Source organism: Sparassis crispa, assembly GCF_003851025.1.
Source record: "Sparassis crispa DNA, contig_000005F, whole genome shotgun sequence".
Classification (NCBI taxonomy): Eukaryota; Fungi; Basidiomycota; class Agaricomycetes; order Polyporales; family Sparassidaceae; genus Sparassis; species Sparassis crispa.
This window is the reverse complement of record NW_020939752.1, coordinates 656116-674537: the sequence shown is the minus strand read 5'-3', so window position 1 is coordinate 674537 and position 18422 is coordinate 656116. Positions and strand designations below refer to the sequence as shown.

At 50.4% G+C, this 18422-nt stretch overlaps 5 protein-coding genes across 5 annotated transcripts; all 5 read left to right on the top strand.

The window, feature by feature from the left end:
- Positions 1-1600: 1600 nt before the first annotated feature.
- On the top strand, positions 1601-2599 carry SCP_0602510 (hypothetical protein; the record flags this gene model as incomplete). Its single annotated transcript, XM_027759385.1, has 1 exon — positions 1601-2599. The coding sequence occupies one exon, from the start codon at positions 1601-1603 to the stop codon at positions 2597-2599; it is 999 nt and encodes a 332-aa protein (XP_027615186.1).
- A 371-nt stretch (positions 2600-2970) lies between these two features.
- SCP_0602500 (Transposon Tf2-9 polyprotein) lies at positions 2971-6399 on the top strand (the record flags this gene model as incomplete). Its single annotated transcript, XM_027759384.1, has 1 exon — positions 2971-6399. One exon carries the CDS (start codon positions 2971-2973, stop codon positions 6397-6399), a length of 3429 nt encoding a protein of 1142 aa, XP_027615185.1.
- Positions 6400-6930: 531 nt separating this feature from the next.
- Positions 6931-7746, top strand: SCP_0602490 (hypothetical protein; the record flags this gene model as incomplete). The annotated part of the gene is made up of 1 exon (XM_027759383.1): positions 6931-7746. The coding sequence occupies one exon, from the start codon at positions 6931-6933 to the stop codon at positions 7744-7746; it is 816 nt and encodes a 271-aa protein (XP_027615184.1).
- Positions 7747-13088: 5342 nt separating this feature from the next.
- On the top strand, positions 13089-14256 carry SCP_0602480 (hypothetical protein; the record flags this gene model as incomplete). Its single annotated transcript, XM_027759382.1, has 6 exons — positions 13089-13468; positions 13518-13571; positions 13631-13703; positions 13760-13811; positions 13862-14078; positions 14142-14256. 6 exons carry the CDS (start codon positions 13089-13091, stop codon positions 14254-14256), a joined length of 891 nt encoding a protein of 296 aa, XP_027615183.1.
- A 3484-nt stretch (positions 14257-17740) lies between these two features.
- Positions 17741-18079, top strand: SCP_0602470 (hypothetical protein; the record flags this gene model as incomplete). The annotated part of the gene is made up of 1 exon (XM_027759381.1): positions 17741-18079. The coding sequence occupies one exon, from the start codon at positions 17741-17743 to the stop codon at positions 18077-18079; it is 339 nt and encodes a 112-aa protein (XP_027615182.1).
- Positions 18080-18422: the final 343 nt, after the last annotated feature.

The window sequence follows — 18422 nt, the reverse complement described above, 5'->3', positions numbered from 1 at the left end:
CTGACCAGTTGAGCCGACAGGACCCTGTATTCATGAATCGGTGCATCTAAACTTTGGAGAGCAGACATCAGCAAGTCGTAGATGACATAGGAACAAGAACATGTCATGCTCACAAGACAAAATAACATTATGGCATTGAGAGCACCATGCACTGGTCATCTTGTGCTGTCTGAGTTGCTGAGATTGAGATCTAGACAGGGAGATGTGAGAAATGTATTTTTCTCGATGCACAGTGTCAGTGCAAAAGATAAAAAATGATCAGTCCTTACTAACGGGGCTAGAGGGTCCGGAATCTGCCTCAATGTCGATGCTAGTATGAATCTGAACTTCTAGACACTACACCACTGACAAGTCAATTGTCACTGTCTGATGTCCATTCAAATAACTGACCCTGCCATCTTTTAAGTCCCTGGGGTTACTCTGCAACACTCTGCGGCAAATGTTTGTATGAGAGAGAGTCATAGGCCTGGGACATAAAGGTGTAGAGGAGACAATGGCCGCAGTGCTATTCATACGCAGAAATCGCCTTGCATTCAAAGTGGCCAAGTGTTACAATGATACATTGAGTACCTATCTTTTTCTTTCGATTACATTGTACGATTACGCATTGACCCGAAACTTTGAGTCTCGATGTCTCTCGACTCGATCTGGACTCTCTCTAGACCATAACACCATAGTCTAGAGCCTGTACTGACTCATCCCTCACTGTGAGGGTACTCACTGACTCAGCCATTACTGGCATGTATTACTCAGCATGTACTATTAGTATATAAGGCTGAGATCGTCGACTGGAACCCCAGTCTCGATCTGGTTACTTTACCTCTCAATACACGGGATTATCACTTAGTCCTTGTGTGATCTTCTTGACTCTTGATTCTTGACTCGCATTTACTTAGTTGTCGAACGACTTAGTACTTACTCGATGAACCTCGGACAAGTGGTACGCCCCAGCGTAACATAAGATCGAGACTATCTGATACCGCTCAACCTTTTCAGGTTTAGAGCAGAACTACATTTACAGAGACCCGACGAACCTTAGCCGATAAACACCTAGCAGGGCGAGTTACTCGGGGTGCGGAAAGGTTAGGAAAACATTGACACACTGGATTTTCGGGGACTAGAAGAATTTTCCTGCCCAAGACCTTCATCGATAAGGTGGGACGAAAACCTAGGACACCCAATCCACTGAGGCTCATCATCGAGAGAATTCAGAGCCCTCCCAACTATCAGAGAAGGGAGACCAGGCTGGAGGCTTGCATCAGACGAAGCAGCCTACCAAAGAATTCTTGAGGAATTCACCAGAGACTATCTGAACGAAGCAGAACGCTTCACGATATATACTGCAGCAAGGCAAAATGTTAACCGACTAATCGACCCAGCAGAAATACTACGAGGAGTTGACGAAATAACCCCGGGACATCCATTAGCAGAAGCAGCAGCAGCAGTAGAAGCAGCAGCAGCAGCAGCAGCAGCAGAATCAGAAGAAGAATCAGAAGCAGAGGCAACAGCCCCAGCACCGATCCCCGCACAGCTTATACCTGCAGCAGCCTTTTCTGCGATCCCAGTCCACAGACACATCATTTCGAACCCAACTCCCACGATGACACAGAAGCCAACCGAGCTCAAACTCTCCCAACCCGAACCCTTCTCGGGAGATACGAGCAAAACAAAGATATTCCTGCAAAGGGTTCAGACGTATGTCGACATCAATGACGAAATTTACAATAGCAACAAGAAGAAGATCACATTCGCGATGTCCTTCATGAGAGGAGGAATGGCCGAAGCATGGGCTGAGATGTGGTACAATGACCACACCGACGACCTAGGAAAGCTGAAGGACTATGGAACCTTCGACGCATGGGTCATCGACTTCAACAAGGCATTCCAAGAGACCGATCCCATGAGATCGGCGATGAAGGACCTTGAATCCCTTCATCAGACAGGAGAAGTACAGGATTACGTTAACTCGTTCCTGGTACTTATGAAAAAGGCCAAAATCATGGAATACCCAGCACGCCTCCATTACTTCAAGATTGGATTATCCCGTCGACTTCTCGAGCGAATCATGAACGTCAACCCACTCCCCACCGATATGGAAGGGTGGTACAAGAAGGCGGTTGAAATTGACGACCAAACCAAGTCAATGCAGATGTACACGAAATTCCAGAACAGTTGCCCCAGCGGACAACAGCAGAAGCAAGGGCAACAACAGAGGAAGGGACCCGTCTATACACGAGACCCTAATGCCATGGATGTTGACCACATGTCGCAGGAAGAATGCGACAGGCACATCAAAGGAGGACTCTGCTTTGAATGCCATCAACAAGGACATCGCTCGCGCGATTGTCCTAAGAAGAAGCCGAAGAACCCCGGAAACACTTCCAGAACGCGCAAAGAGATACAAGTCGAGGAATCCAAAGGGGAACCCTCAACCTCGAAGATAGAAGATGTTGAAGAAGACACCGCATCAGTCAAAAGAACGACCATTTCCGACAGTGATGTCTCTGAATTACTCCAGGAGTTACGAAAGATGCAGAAGGAACGTAACGACTGGATCAGGAAATTAGAAGGATCGGATTTTGGATCCGACGGGCTGTAACAGCATCAGTACCATCATTACTGACTTGCCACCCCAATGTAATTGTATGCGAATTTCTGGGAAAATCGATACACGTTCCTATTACTTTGGGTGTGCCGAGTCAAAGTGCTGATATCTTCGCTCTATTGGACTCGGGAGCTGGAGGAATGTTTATGGACAAAGCATTCATTGAACGAATGAAGTACCACCAGGAGAGACTCCCAAAACCGATTAGGATTCTCAATGCTGACGGTACTCCAAACAAGTTAGGATATGCAACGCACTGTGTATGGAAACGTACAAAGGCTGGAAGAAAACAAAAGGTATTCCAGTACTACATTACCAACCTAGGAAAGGATGAGGTTATCCTCGGATTACCATGGCTTCAGGCAATGAACCCTCGGATTAACTGGGAAACCGGCGAACTAGATTACAATTGGAGAAAACCCACTGTCGAAACAGTCCGAGATGACGAACCAAAGGTCAAAAAGGCGGCAAATGCCCCCTATATCGGACCGATTGACGATAATGGACGATCCTGGGAAAATAACGATCCAGAACATCCGGAAAATCAAGTTAAACCAGGAGACCCAGAACTAGGAATTCATGATTACAGGATCAAACTGGAGGACAGCGAATTGCTTATCTCATATATCCAAGGTGAACCGGTGCTGGCAATCTTTGACCCGCAAGGTGATACAGCAACTCCTGAATGCCCAACTCGAGGCGGTGAAAAACCCACCTCAGGACCCTGTATAGGTCGGATAACGAGGGATACACGATTTGGGCGATTTAGTATCGCACAAAACACTTGGCTATGTAACACCGGCACGGATACGCTGCTCTACAAGGCTAGCGGAAAATCGCAAGAATTGGTACAAGAAGCAATCCAAAAGGCAGGAGGAGCAAAGAAGAAGCTCGAAGAGCTCATCCTCTCCTACCTGATGGGGTACAAAGATGTCTTCGAAAAGAAAGCGGCAGAACGGTTCCCGAGCTCACAGGCATGGGACCATGCTATCGATTTAAAACCAGAATTCGTACCAAAAGACTGCAAGATTTACCCCCTATCCCCTAAAGAGCAGATGGCACTCGATGAATTCCTAGATGAGAATACACGAAAAGGATATATTCGACCATCGATATCGCCAATGGCATCCCCTTTCTTCTTCGTGGGAAAAAAGGATGGGAGCCTTAGGCCTTGCCAAGATTATCGATACTTGAATGAAGGAACGGTCAAGAACACCTACCCACTCCCTCTGATCACAGAACTCCTCAACAAACTCAAGGGAGCACACTATTTTACAAAAATGGACCTTCGATCTGGGTATAACAATGTACGGATCAAAGATGGCGATCAGTGGAAAGCAGCATTCAAGACAAATCGAGGACTATACGAACCAACGGTGATGTTTTTCGGACTTTGCAACTCCCCGGCGACGTTTCAGAAGATGATGAACGAAATCTTTAAGGACCTGATCGATGAAGGATGGATGATCATCTACATGGACGACATCCTCATCTTCTCGAATAACATGGAAGAACATCAACAGTGTACACTTCGAGTCCTAGAACGACTCAAGCAAAATGATCTGTTCGTCAAACCGGAAAAATGCACATTCGACTCCCAAGAAGTGGAATACCTTGGGATGATCATACGTCCGGACCATATTGGAATGGACCTGATCAAGTTGAAAGGAATCCAGGACTGGTCAGAACCAACAACGGTGAAGGCCATCCGTGCATTCATTGGTTTTGCGAACTTCTACAGGAAGTTTATCGATCATTATTCCGAGATAGTACGACCGCTCACTGATCTCATGATGACGACAAAGAAATCGATATGGGAATGGACCCCCAACTGCCAACAAGCGTTTGATACGCTCAAAGCAAAGTTTGTCTCGGCCCCCGTGCTCCTCATGCCAGACAAGACGAAACCTTTTATCATCGAGTCCGATGCCTCGCTTGTGGCTACAGGAGCGGTGTTAAGACAAACTGATGTCAACGAAGACCTCCACCCATGTGGCTATTTGTCAAAATCGTTTAACCCAGCCGAACGGAACTACGAGATCTATGACAGAGAACTATTAGGAATCGTTCGTGCCCTTGAAGAATGGCGCCATTACCTCGATGGCTCTCCTCATCCGATAGTAATACACAGCGATCACAAAAACCTGACCTACTACCGGACAGCCCAGAAGCTGAACAGACGCCAAGCGCGATGGAATCTTTTCTTATCCCAATTTGAACTCCAGTTGGTGCACGTCCCAGGAACGCAAATGATACAGTCGGACACCCTATCTCGGTTGCTTGGAAAGGGTGACCGAGATCATGATAACGAAGATCGTATCCTCCTCTCAGAAGCATTGTTCGTGCATTTGATATCAACACAATTATACCAAGATATTCGCACACATTCGATTAAAGATCAAATTGTTCACGATGCGCTCCAAGCCTTGCAGCACAAAGGACCACCACCAATGAAATCTGCCCTCGATGATTGGAAAATCACCGACGGGCTTGTCCAATACCGAGGACGCGTATATGTACCCCCAGTACAACCTCTCCGACGTGATATTATCAAGTTGTACCATGACACACCGGCCATGGGACACCCGGGTTCTTACAAAATCCTTGAACTTGTCCGACGTGATTTCTGGTGGCCAGGACTTTACTCTGCAGTGTGCGCCTATGTGGAAGGATGTGCAGGGTGCCAACAGATGAAGATCAATACGCACCCCACTAAATCTCTTCCAATGCCTATACCAGCAACCCCGAACGCCTTGCCATTTTCCTGTTCCTCAGTCGACTTCATCACAGACCTACCAGTATCACGTGGTTTTGACTTTCTCATGGTCGTGGTAGACCATGACCTTACGAAGGGGGTAATTCTTTGCCCTTGCTTGAAGACGGTCACGGCGGATCAAATGGCAAAACTTTTCCACGAAAAAGTTTATTCCCGATTCAGACTCCCAGACAAACTGATTTCCGATAGAGGAACACAATTCGCATCACACGTATTCCAAGAACTATGCAGGATATTAGGAATCAGGTCCTCGATGAGTACAGCCTACCACCCTCAGTCAGATGGAGAAACGGAGCGCATTAACCAGGAACTAGAAGTGTACCTCCGACTCTACTGCAGTAACAACCCCAAGTCATGGGTAGACCGACTACCGGACCTCAAATTCTGCCATAACACACGCGAACACTCAGCGCGGAAGATGTCGCCATTCCGCATGATGATGGGATACGAACCACGCGGAATCCTGTCGGTACTCCCTAGGACAAATGTACCCTCGGTGGAAACTTGGCTATCTGAACTCCAGAAGATTCGAGATGAGGCTCTAGCCATGCATGAGCTAGCAAGACAGCATATGGCAGAACGGATCAGGAAGGGCTCACCACACTTCGCAAAGGGTCAGAAGGTCTGGCTCGACACAAAGAACCTGAACATTGGGTACCCGACACGGAAGATGGCTCCGAAACGTGAAGGCCCCTTTATTATTGAAGAATGTATAGGCCCAGTGGACTACCGCCTGACCCTACCACGAGGATTGAGAATCCACCCCGTATTCCACACCAGCCTTCTATCACCTTACAAAGAAATGGAGATTCACGGCCTGAATGATACGAGACCACCGCCTGACCTTATCGAAGAGCACGAGGAATACGAAGTCGAAGCAATCCTAAACCACCGACAAAGATACGGTCGGACCCAATACCTGGTCAAGTGGAAAGGATACGCTTCTGCCGAGAACTCATGGGAACCCGAAGCGAATCTGACAAATGCCAAGGGGCTACTAGGGGAATACAAAAGGTGACGATGCCTGCATCGTATCTCAGCAATCGCCTGCATAGACCTTCACCATTTCTGAACCTCCACTATGCCATCATCTGAAGCGCAATCCGTTATCGATGACTACTTCTCTGAAACCTCTCCGACTCCCTCGCCACACCCTAGGGACTTTAGGGGAGTACCAGCACACGACATATGAGATAACCTTAGGGCCCATCTCCGATTCTCATGATGAATTGGGACTATTGGTGACTTAGAAGACTTCATCGTTGGCGTAGTTGACTCGATCAATCCCATACATTCTAGAGCCACCACGCCATCCTTACCCGACTTGCCCTGGACGAATCGTGAGCTCCACTCAAGGGCGGTCCGTGTACTTGCAGAATACAAAGAATTGTATCTCCAAGCCCTAACCGCGTTGGACGACTCTCACGCGCAGTATGCACTTAGGATCATCCATTCGCAACAAGCTGCCAAATCAGAAATCATCTCCATGCAACATGCGATAGCAGGAGCGCGACGATACACGGAGAGAATGGAGGCATTGGCATTGAGCATGGGAGATAGGATCCAGCGACAGGAGGAAACACTAGCCTTGATGTTTGCCCAGATGAACGTGTATCAACGACTCGTCGAGCTAGACGCAAACGTCACGCAGCCATTCCTCCCTACCTTTCTAACAGATATGCCGCCAAAAACCCCACAAGAAGGGACACCCCCCATACCTCCACCGCGACCATCACATCTCGATTCCATGACGGTTCCTACCCCACAACCGTCCAATTTGTTCAAAGGCACCTCAACGTCTTCCACTCCAGCAGCGACTCATGATGGTGTTTCCATCGCACGACCATTGCGTCCAAACACCCCTCCGGATTACGTATCGGAGTGGAACTTTAGCGACAATCCCAACCATCATGCTGAAGGGCTATCCCCGATGACCACGGAAAATGCGGTGCAGACTGAAACGCCTGGACACTTGGATCAATCATCTCAGACCCTCGTAGATCCAGGAGAAAGTGAGCCTGAAAGGAACATCTCCCCGTTTCCTCCCGCCTTCTCCACAGCGCTCATCGGGCCACACCGAACCATCCCAGCATACGTCGCGTATCAACGACCACACCCCCAGTGCGTGTTCTGCGGACAGTATACCTGCCCATTTTCCATTTGCGTAATCTGTCAATCTGTCCCCGCATCCCACAACCCGAACGCATGCCCTGTGTTGCTATCCAACAGGATGCGCTGCTACTACTGTGGAAAACAAGCACCTGGCCACACGATAGAAGGTTGTCCCCACTCCCATGACTTCTACGCTAATTACGACGCACGCGAGGTAGCGTTCTCTTACCCTGACCCTCAAACAGACCCGTGATTCTCTGACTTCGATGGGACGGGTTCATTGTATACTGAAGGGTTTCCGATGAACAGTGTGACACTGTCGGAAGCAGGAGATACATAGGAATGCCTTTGAGGGCAAAGGCGGCATAGGAAGGGGCTTATGTTACAACGGTACATTGAGTACCTATCTTTTTCTTTCGATTACGTTGTACGATTACGCGTTGACCTGAAACTTCGAGTCTCGATGTCTCTCGACTCGATCTGGACTCTCTCTAGACCATAACACCATAGTCTAGAGCCTGTACTGACTCATCCCTCACTGTGAGGGTACTCACTGACTCAGCCATTACTGGCATGTATTACTCAGCATGTACTATTAGTATATAAGGCTGAGATCGTCGACTGGAACCCCAGTCTCGATCTGGTTACTTTACCTCTCAATACACGGGATTATCACTTAGTCCTTGTGTGATCTTCTTGACTCTTGATTCTTGACTTGCATTTACTTAGTCGTCGAACGACTTAGTACTTGCTCGACAAACCTCGGACAAGTGGTACGCCCCAGCGTAACACCAAGAGAGAGTTTAAATTCACTGAATGGAGCATGTTGAACATGATGAATAATGTGGAAGCAAGAGGCTCACACTTTGGAATGACAAAATAAATTGCCAGGAATATGGCATTGTTTGGCATAGTTGCATACTGTGGAGGACAATCAGCAGATAACTGGGTATGAGTGCCAAGTAAGGTCTACCGTCACCAAGCAAGTAAGGTCAGAAACACTGTATACATGCAATCTAGTGAGCTTTCTAAATCATTCAAAAGTAAAGACTCACCCAGTGAGGACACCAGTATTGATGCTATACAGCATAAGCAACTGAAGCTTTGAATCGGTAGATCTAGAAGATTATATACATCAGATTGTTTTGCAAGTCTGCTTGCCATATAACAAGCCTGGAGAAGCCAGTACACTGTCACTTCAACAGTATGCACAGTGCAGTAGCAATAAGAATATGTTTAGCGACATCAGTGGAGACACCTGCATACAGGATCCACTGCAAGAATGTCAGAAATAAGGGGCAATAAGTGTGTTAGATGCCAGCTATACTGATAGATCATTCATTCTCCCGTAGTTTGAGAGGGAGAACCTACACATGTTAACTTTAGTTCAGGTGTGATGGTATCAAAGCAGGTTATTTCACCATTTGATAACATATACTTTGCTCAACATGTCAGCTGAACTGTAACATGTACAAGCCAAGCAAGATGGCACTTACTCATGGTGCTGACTTAAGGATACATATCAAGATTCAGGGCTGCCAACTCACACATCTCTCCAATGCACTTACCAAAGGGAACCAAGAGAGCTATAGTCTGTGAAAATGTTGACTGCCGTCACTTGAGATATGAGTAAAGATGCTCACTATTGCGAGAACTAGGAGCTTGTTCTTATTGCTCACTAGATCATGCATTCAACCCTTTGTTACAAGATCCTTGGAAGGTGAGCTTACATCTCCACACTCGCTGGCAGAATAAACTGGCAGAGAGTCAGTCTTTTTCTTAAAATCGTACAATGAAGACCCACCTGTCCACAACAAGATCACTTGCACCCTCAACCATCAATGAGTGATAAATTGGACACAGAGAAAATGCCAAGCTCACAGCCATTGCAATGTGTGCCTAAGTGAGATTATTGCAGTGAAAATGCAATAACACAACCAGCACACCAATACTCACCAAGATACTCCTGCTCAATTGTCTCTAGTAAGTAATTGGATGTAGAAAAAGCAATCAAGACACTATAAGCACCATGGAACAATTTCGAGGAGAAGTGGGTCGGCAAAATCAATAACCACATATGTGTAGGTGGCATGCACAATGAATACTTCGTGTAAGGTGTCCAATGCCCTGAAGTTCACTGTGACGTCTATCATCTCTATCACATGAGTTGTCTCACCAGAGGAAGAAAATCTGACAACCAGCAGGTTAGTGACTTTTCTGTGCGTTCAATGTTGTATTCACTGGCAACTTACCAAGACCTTCAACAGCACTGGGTCTGCTCCACCTTCTTGATAGTATATGAACGTTTGAACACTGGTAACTCCATACAAACTACAAAGACATCAATCTCAGTGCCCACATCAAAAACATGCTACTGACATTGCTGTTGCTATACTGCCTGCGACATTAAGCTGAGATGAGTATTACGAGACGGTGAAGCTGGTGCAGCGAACCTAGAAAAATTGCTCCTAATGACGGGCCAAGGTGCAAGGCAGTTGAGGGAAGGGAGGATATTGTCATTGCGAGTTATTCTCTGGGGTCGCAAAGGTCAATATTCAAACGATACCGAATCTCGGGGAACACTTTTATTATCTCCCTGAGACATGTCGCTTATAGTGTCTTGGACGAGGTGCTTCTGAATCATTCTATGAATAACATCGAAAGGGATCTCAACAGACCGGAGATAGTTCGTCAACTGGAGGCTGTGGACGGCACCCTAGCCGCCAGCGGAATTTTGAGGATGAGTGGAATCACGAAGACTCTGCTATCTAGTCTAAAGGTACGTTTAGCATAGAGGGGGCGGATACCAAACATCTTCATTACCAGACCGTCGACATCCCTCAACGCTCGCGTCTGCACTCTCAGCACTTCTACAAAGAGTTTTGTAATCAGTAGCAGTCGTCAGCTTGCATAATCTCTCTTACTTTGTTTATCTCACAACCATGGGATTTCTCCGTTACAGAAGTGTTTTACCAACAAGGTCCCATCCACATCGCTAGATGCTATGAACTTTTAAAGACGTAGGCTGCCCACACCCTGGAGCTATTAATATTGAGCGTGTCATTCTAAACCCAGATCTCGGGTGAAGTGATTCGTGTCGTCACACGCATCCAGAGAATGTCCCCGGGATCCGATCGCACACTTACTTCCCGACGCCGTACCCACAAGGCAGGGTCTGCAGGCAGGTTTTCCAGTGGCATGCATAGCGTCTAGGATTTCCCTGAGAGCACAATGTAGTTGCTCTGTATGTCCAGTCGATGCTGAACCCTTTACGTTGAGGCTCTACTACGGTCCGTCTGCAGATCATAGTAAGTGCCAGTGAAACGCGATCGCATGATAGTGAAGTCACCAAAAGGAGAATGGCACTTCCACCTCGTCTGGGGCATTCTTCACCCAAGGCAACAAGACTTCACGCTCGAGGATTTCAACAGATATTCTGATCGCAGCATTGACGAAACTTAGGTGCTCGTGTATGTGATGAAGAAGAGCGCGGAAAGACTGACTGTGCCAACGAAGATATGTCTTCGCGGAAGAACCTACACAATCGGGTGATCACGATCGGGGAAAGAATACAAACGCGAGCGGCATTTGGGCAGTGATTGGTCCTATGACGACAGACATCGGCAGAATGGAGCTTCAGCATCGCCACAGTACTTGGAGTTAGTCAAGCACGTACCTGTTTTCATGTCCAGATAATGCACTAGCGGCATCTTCCTTAGTCATAAAGCAGTACCTCTTAGTGTAGAGATGGTTTCAGCTGAATGAGGTGGATGCTCGCCCTGCGTATCGGGCCCAGCGAATCCAAAGCGCCTCTCTTTTGAAAGTGAACGTACGTGGACACTAGTCTGTAACTATTGTAGCATCATCGCCGACCACGAGTGGGAACCTCAGATACGGCACTAGCGCCGACAGGTACATCCATGTCGTCAATGCTGCCCGTGAAGGTGGAACGTCACAGTACTAACTGTTACAAATCATGCATGCATTCAGAATCAGATGTATCTCAAGCTCCAGAACGAACCGTGATCAGCAAGGTAATATCACTGAACCAGCATGCCAGAGTGTCTGTGACTGGGTCGGAGGTCAAGATCTTGAAGAAGAGTCTGCGACGGCCATGGAGCAAATCGGCGCTCGTCACCCAGCCAGCGTTTATTCCAACTTTGCTGTAGTCTACATGGCGAGATACAATTCAGCGCATTCTCACTGGCTAGTAGGACAGATACGATGATGAACAAACCGAGCTAACGGGTAACAGGAATAAGTTCGCCAAGTGGGTGGACTAACGGCATGTGCTGCACTGTTCGCAGCCCGATATCATCCCTGAGTAACCTTGCAGCGCACTGCGTTCAACGAGATCATCTGTTAGCGGGGTGGTTGGCTGCGTTCACCTTGCGCGCAAGAGGCGGGGCATCCGAGCTGCAGAATATGGTTGTCTCCTTGAGGTACTTGTACAATGGACCGGAAGGCCATCACTGGCTGCGAGGGTACAATATGACTGTTCATTATTTGGATATCAGTACGCGCGCGCCTGGCATATTTGCCATTTCAAATGTCAGCACCGACCACATCCTGGGCATGGTCATACATCCATGTTCAACACGAGATTCTGTCTCCTCTTGACCATGCTCCAGCCGTTGCTGTGCACTCTTGGCGATAGGAACATCGCTCTTCCCTAGAGGGAGCACATGGTAGCCGGAACAACTCATTAGATAGCCAGTGACCGGGTAGAGGCCCGGAATTCAGCTCCCCAATTAAAGCCTTTGAATAGTATAGCATCAAGTCAGAGACAGCGAAAAACAAAGCAAGCACCGGACGAAGTTTGTCCTAGACAGTCAACTGTCGATGACTTCCTGGGAGCCACAACAAGTCAACCATTGACTACAGTTTGGGGGGCTCGTACAGTTCGTGCAGTATCACCGATCAGAAGGTGTTGGACCAAGGAACGTTGACGTGAACTTACCAGTTGTACTTCAGCCATTCCCACCAGAGGATAATCACGCTGCGGGCCCACAGAACGCACAGGCTTTCCCTCGCAAAAAAATTCAGAGTGTGCGCGAGTAGCATAATGAATATGATAAGTGTGTAGACGACACCCTTGTTCCATGGTACAGGTTACCGGCGTGTCAGTGGATCAGACCCAGGGCTTAGACTGGAGCATACCTCTAAGTGTACATGTAGTGTCTGTAGTGCCATTCAGAGTCCGGTGTATGTCAGGACCACCATGCCTCCAGAAAGACCTGTTTCCGTCGCCCAGCACTGGCCGTATCATCCGGGCGGGTTTGCACTCCGTCTGTAGGTCGAACACATGTGTGTGGTAAACACACACCCAACGTCGATCCACTCTTGTCTACCATCCTCACGAAGAGCACCACGCCAGGATTCCCGGTCGGATGAAGACGAAGCTCTGCGGTGCCTCATGCTTTGTGGCCACGCCACGCCTGTTTGGCCAACGCTCACGGCCTCGTGTGAACGACAATGTTGCACCTCTGGTTCGAAATTATGATTCTGAACCACGCTCACTAAAGTACCCGTCCATACCAGACTAGACAGCGCCGCCATCCACCGCGCATTCTCTATACCAGCACACGCGCCGCCATGGCTACATTCAAATACACACCGCTCTTTTCTGCATCTTACTACGACCGGTTCGAGTCTTTCGAGAAGCAGCAGCGGAGAGACGCGTCTGCTCGTCGAGCACGCTCGCGCCAGAACTTGCATGCGCGATGGAAGAGTGAACAGTGGACAGAGGGCGAGAGACCACGCTGGGGATTTTATTTCGAGGAGGCTGAGCAGGCCAACGAGCCAAACGCGCTGGGCTGCCCTGAAGGGCGCGTCGAGGATACACATGCCGTGCCTTCCCACGATCTGCCCGTAAGGGCGGATACTTCGCTGGCGCAATCAACTCTCTTTCCTTCACTATCACTACCTCGTCGGCGAGAGATGGCGGTCAAGACGTACACCTGGGTATCTTTGTGGTGCGTTTAGAGTCGAGATTTGAGAAGTTGCAACTGACGGAACACACAGGTTCTTGATCACGATTCCAGTCATTTTCTGGGATGCCCTCTATCTCTTCTTCCGGTGCGTTCAACTCCCTATGGCCGTTCTGCTATGGCTGAATTCACTCACATTTTGAACAGGCCACGTTCGTTTGAGGGTGGCGACCTCCACTGGATCTGGAAGCCGTACGGGCTCTACCAAAATATCGACTACGTACGCAACACGCGCCCGTCTCAACCTCGTCATCTCACACCCCGGTCGAATTGTAGGTATACGGCGTCAGAGCCTGGGAGGAACACGACGGCTTCCCAAACGCACAATGTGAGAGTCTTCTTTCATCGACGCTCGGCGCTCCGACTGACCCCCGGCAGCGCTCCTCAACGTCGTCGAGAACCTGCTGAACATCACCTACCTCTACCTCGCGCACGTCTCCGGATCCCCCATTGCGACGCTGGTGGGGTTCGCGAGCGTGGTCATGACGCTGTCCAAGACACTCCTGTACTGGCTGCAGGAGTACTATTGCGGCTGGTGCTCAATTGGGCACAACAACTTAAAGGATCTGATCGTGTTGTGGGTGATTCCCAACGGGTGCGTGCACGCCTCTTCGGCTAATGGTGAATATACGTTCCTAATTGTGGAGACACCATGCAGTGCGTGGATCATTGTTCCGTCACTCATCCTCCTGCGCCTGGGCAAGGACATCGCCGAGTCCCTACACGCCGCTTACAATGCAGAGCGAAAGGCGGCGTCGGGGAAGAAGCAATGAGGTACTGAGTGCCGTGGGCCCGGCGGACTCGGTGTATTGACGTAACTTAAGTTCCTGTCCGTGCTTGTGTTGATCTAACAGTATATAAATTGGAAATACGGATGTCTCCTGTACTCACAATGGTTTGGTTCGTGACACTGCGCGCCTGCGCACGTGCGAAGCTGCACCCCCTTCCTTGCAATTTTGAACGCTCAAACTTTCGCTGCCACGATGTGGGAAAGGCCTATCGAGCGCCGCCGCCAGGCCTTGAGACATCTCCGCAACCTTCATGAAGAAACTTGAAAGATTCTGAACACAGAGCCTTCAAGAAAAAAAGTTTGGCTGACAGCGCCTGTCCACGGCCACCCAGGACGAAGTAGCGCACGGCGGGAGATTATATCAACGGATTGATTATGACGGCAAGCCTTTCGACCGGGAAGGTGAGCGGCGACTCGCCGCTTATTGAAGTTTTCGTTCTTAGACTTCTTGTCCAGATGATGCGCGTGTATATCCTCGCGAGCGGCGTGCTCACTAGCTAATCCCAGATGCAGCAACCAGATAATGACGACCAGGACTACGACGTAACGGAGCTGCGTTGACACCGAATTACCACTGTCGATGAGGTATCATTATGTGAAAGAAAGGCGAAAGACTCACCATAAGTATGCCGAGGCGTTCGTGCAGAAAGTCACTGAAAACAGGATTTCCCAATAGATCTAGAACCTTGTGCCAGCGTTGGAGAAGACATTTACGTCGTACGACCGCACATGAATCCCATGTGGATAGCAAAGTGTACTGGGACATTCTTGTTCTTTACGGATCCCCCCTTTCTCCTTGTTGCGCACGGACACTACGGTATGCGATGCGGTACCGGTATTCGTCCTTGGCGCCCACAGGTTATCTCGACACGCTGCTCGGTCCCAATGCTCCGCGCCCTACGCGATATCTTCGAGTCCGCCAGGGCCGATGAAAGCACCCCCTTTGATGTTACGCGTACACGTACGAAGGATGTTGGTATCAGACGCTGGAGTTGCTGTATCGCGATGCGACGTACTCCGTCCGTCGCACGTATACGGTCACGGAGACAGACAAAATCCAGGATGGCATGGACTTGCGCAATACCAAGCAGTGGAGCGTCCGATGGAAGGCTCATCTGCCCTGCCGTACGCGCGACCCATGCACAGACAGATGGCCACATCCAGGGCCCGGCCTTGCGCACCGTCGCGCGCGGGTTGTTCACGACTACGTCTCTCGCGCCAGAAGCAATGCACCGCGCGGCGTGAGCTAAGGCGGAGCACTCTGCGTATAGCGTTGACGTTCTTCCGGTGCACAATGCCCCCACCGTCACCAACGAATGAATACAGCCGCCCACAAATCCGGCGCAGGTTCTGGAGCGCCTGAAGACTCTAACACTCTCCCTGCTTCTTGCGATATATGGAAAGGAGGATCGCCTGCATTTGGTGCGGGAGGTACGAGTCCGCGGGAGCCCTGCCATGCCATTCGGACTCGAGACGCGATGCGCCATGCATGCCACAGCACGTTACCCTTGGCGATCCTCGTCCCTGGGAGAGTCTGAGAGAGCGACGACTCGTAAAAATGACAGAACGTATGGAGGGCACGGAAAGTCTGGACAGCGTTGACAAAACAAAAAACACATGTTACAAAGTCGCCCAGGAAAGGACGGAAAACACGGAACGTACGGAAATAACAGAGACGGCCGAAAACACAGACACTGAGAGGGTGCGCGAGGACCGCTGCAGTGGACCGAAAGCCGTAGCAACAGCCCCCGATTGGTGGAGTTGGGCCAACACGCAAGATAAATATCTCTCAGAAAGTTGGACTCGGAGGCAGTTCTCGCTAGATAGAGTGGGGTGCATCTACCGCTGCATCGAGTCCGAGCCCGGATCAGCGGGAGACGAACATGGACGAGCAGTGCCCACCGCGCACAGGCCTTCCTCCCACATACGGCCGCACTGGCTCAGCGCTGCGGTAGAGAACCTAGATAAGCCTGCCTGCTGCTCCCGTTCACCGTTCGCCGGTCGCCGTCGGGGAGGCATCAGAGTCGTGCACTCTGATGGCCTGCCTGCTGGCCTGATTCTCCGTTATCTGTGGCGCCCACGTCCGCGAGCGACCCAGGAGCCAATGGATATAGGGCGGATAACGGTCGCCGAAGGGCGAGATGTCGACTTGCCCAGTTGGCGAGAGAGAAGTGGAAAGAAGCGTTTTGGGTCGCGTTGATTGAGTGGCCGGTGTGCAGCGCGTGTTGGTGCTATCGCACGTTTGCAGTAGGTTCGACACAGATGGTCAGAGTGTGTTTCACAAATGCATTGCAATGTGTCTTCGGAGGCTTGTGCTGAATGCGAGAAGGAGCATGCTGCTTGGCGCATGTTCGAAGGCAGCTGGGACCCCACCTCTGAGCTCTCCATTGTCCCGCGTAGCTCCAGAGAAGACGAGGTACGATCGGATGTTCCCCTCGCCCCGAAACTTTGTGACTCTGCGTGAGTCGTTCCTTACTGTAGCAGGAACTCTCCAGCTTCGCCTTCATAAAGCCGCACGGAGAAACACGCCCTGGGCGGTCCTGCGGATTCCAAGCAATTGCGCGAATACAGCGAAACAGAGACATAAGGTATTAGCAATGACAGCGAAGCACCGCGCGGGACAAATTGCCATCGCGGGAGTGTTCCCATTCGCCCAGGAGAGGCTGATGGATGGATGGCAAGATCTGCGCAGGTCTGCTCGATGAGGGACGGCGTCAGCGGAAGTAGCGATGAGCCTGTGCGCACCGGGAAGTGTGTCAGCGTGATGTCGAGCTGGTATCATGGCATCACGCACATTGTACGGCGCGATGAGAGCACGACACCGGTGACAGCAATTTGCGCGTCGACGTGCGTGCGCGAGCGCCCCGGGGCGACGCGAGTACCCCCTTCGGTGCAAGCCCGAAACCGCCCGCATGGCACCTGCAGCGATCTTGCAGACTCGCGAATCGTGAATGTGGGATACTGTACAGCGCGAGGGCCAGGAACATCGATATTGACGTAACAGTTTAGGTTATAGAGCCGGGCCTTCGCAGCTTCGTCTGCGCGTGCGTGGGTGTAGATGCAACGAACAGGCCGCCCTGGTCGCGATGAGAAGGCGATCGGATAGATAGGAGGGCGCACCGGAGCGTGCAGTCCCGTTATCCCATCGTGCAGCGGAAGGAGAGCTCGGGGAGATGCGACGCTGCGAACGCAGATGCAAGGTTCGCAATGCCACGAGCCTGGATTTGGAACTCGGACGAATTGCACGCCAGTACACGTGGAGACCCTCCAACGTGCTGAGGCGCAAATCATCAGAGCCCGTGTAGGCAGGGGGTAACGAGATGTGCACAAACCCACGTACTTATGTCTTGTATACGTACTCACCTTCACGGAAACAAATCGGGACTGGCACGACTTTGCGGCAGAACCGTTGCTCACCCAGCGAATCTGGGCGAGATCACCGACTATCCAGAGAACGGGAAGGCACAATGGAATACGCAGACGGGAGATGCCCGGACGTCGTGATTGCATTGCTAGGGATCGTGATCGTTGCGGACGCGTCGTCCGATACACACGATGCGCAGATTGTTCTCAGCGCTACCCAGATACGGTCTCGGACTCGGAGCAGCCGCTGTTGTTGGAGCACCCCTGCAGCTCGCTGGCGGATCTTGACGGGCGACGCATGGGCAGCGCTCGAAGATGAAAGAGGGGTCGGAACATTCACCGCACACGCGCACCTATCAGAAGTCAGCACAAATCAACGCAACCAACGTTCCTCTCCGCTCCCGGCATTGGATATCTTGCGTCTCGCGGAGCGCGGCGAGTGAGCATGGTGGATGATAGTGCGAGTTGATAGCTCAGCTTGATCATACCGCTGTTGGCCTGGTCTTGATTGGAACACCCTCAATGTGTGTCAGGTGCGGTTGTTATCAATCTGGGGTGATACGTGGCTTGCGCTAGAATGCGAGCTACCCATGCTCGTCGCAGACAAAGGGGAACTAGCCGAGCGCAACTTGCGGACGCATCTCCATAAATCGGTGCACGTGTCCGGTGCCATGGCACGGTAATGAATGTCCTCGCGCTTCCAACCGACTCCGAGCGCGCAGACGAGCGGGTTGTCCAGCCATGGCTTAGTCTCAGTTACAGCGTTCGAAAGTTTCCGATGCAGCA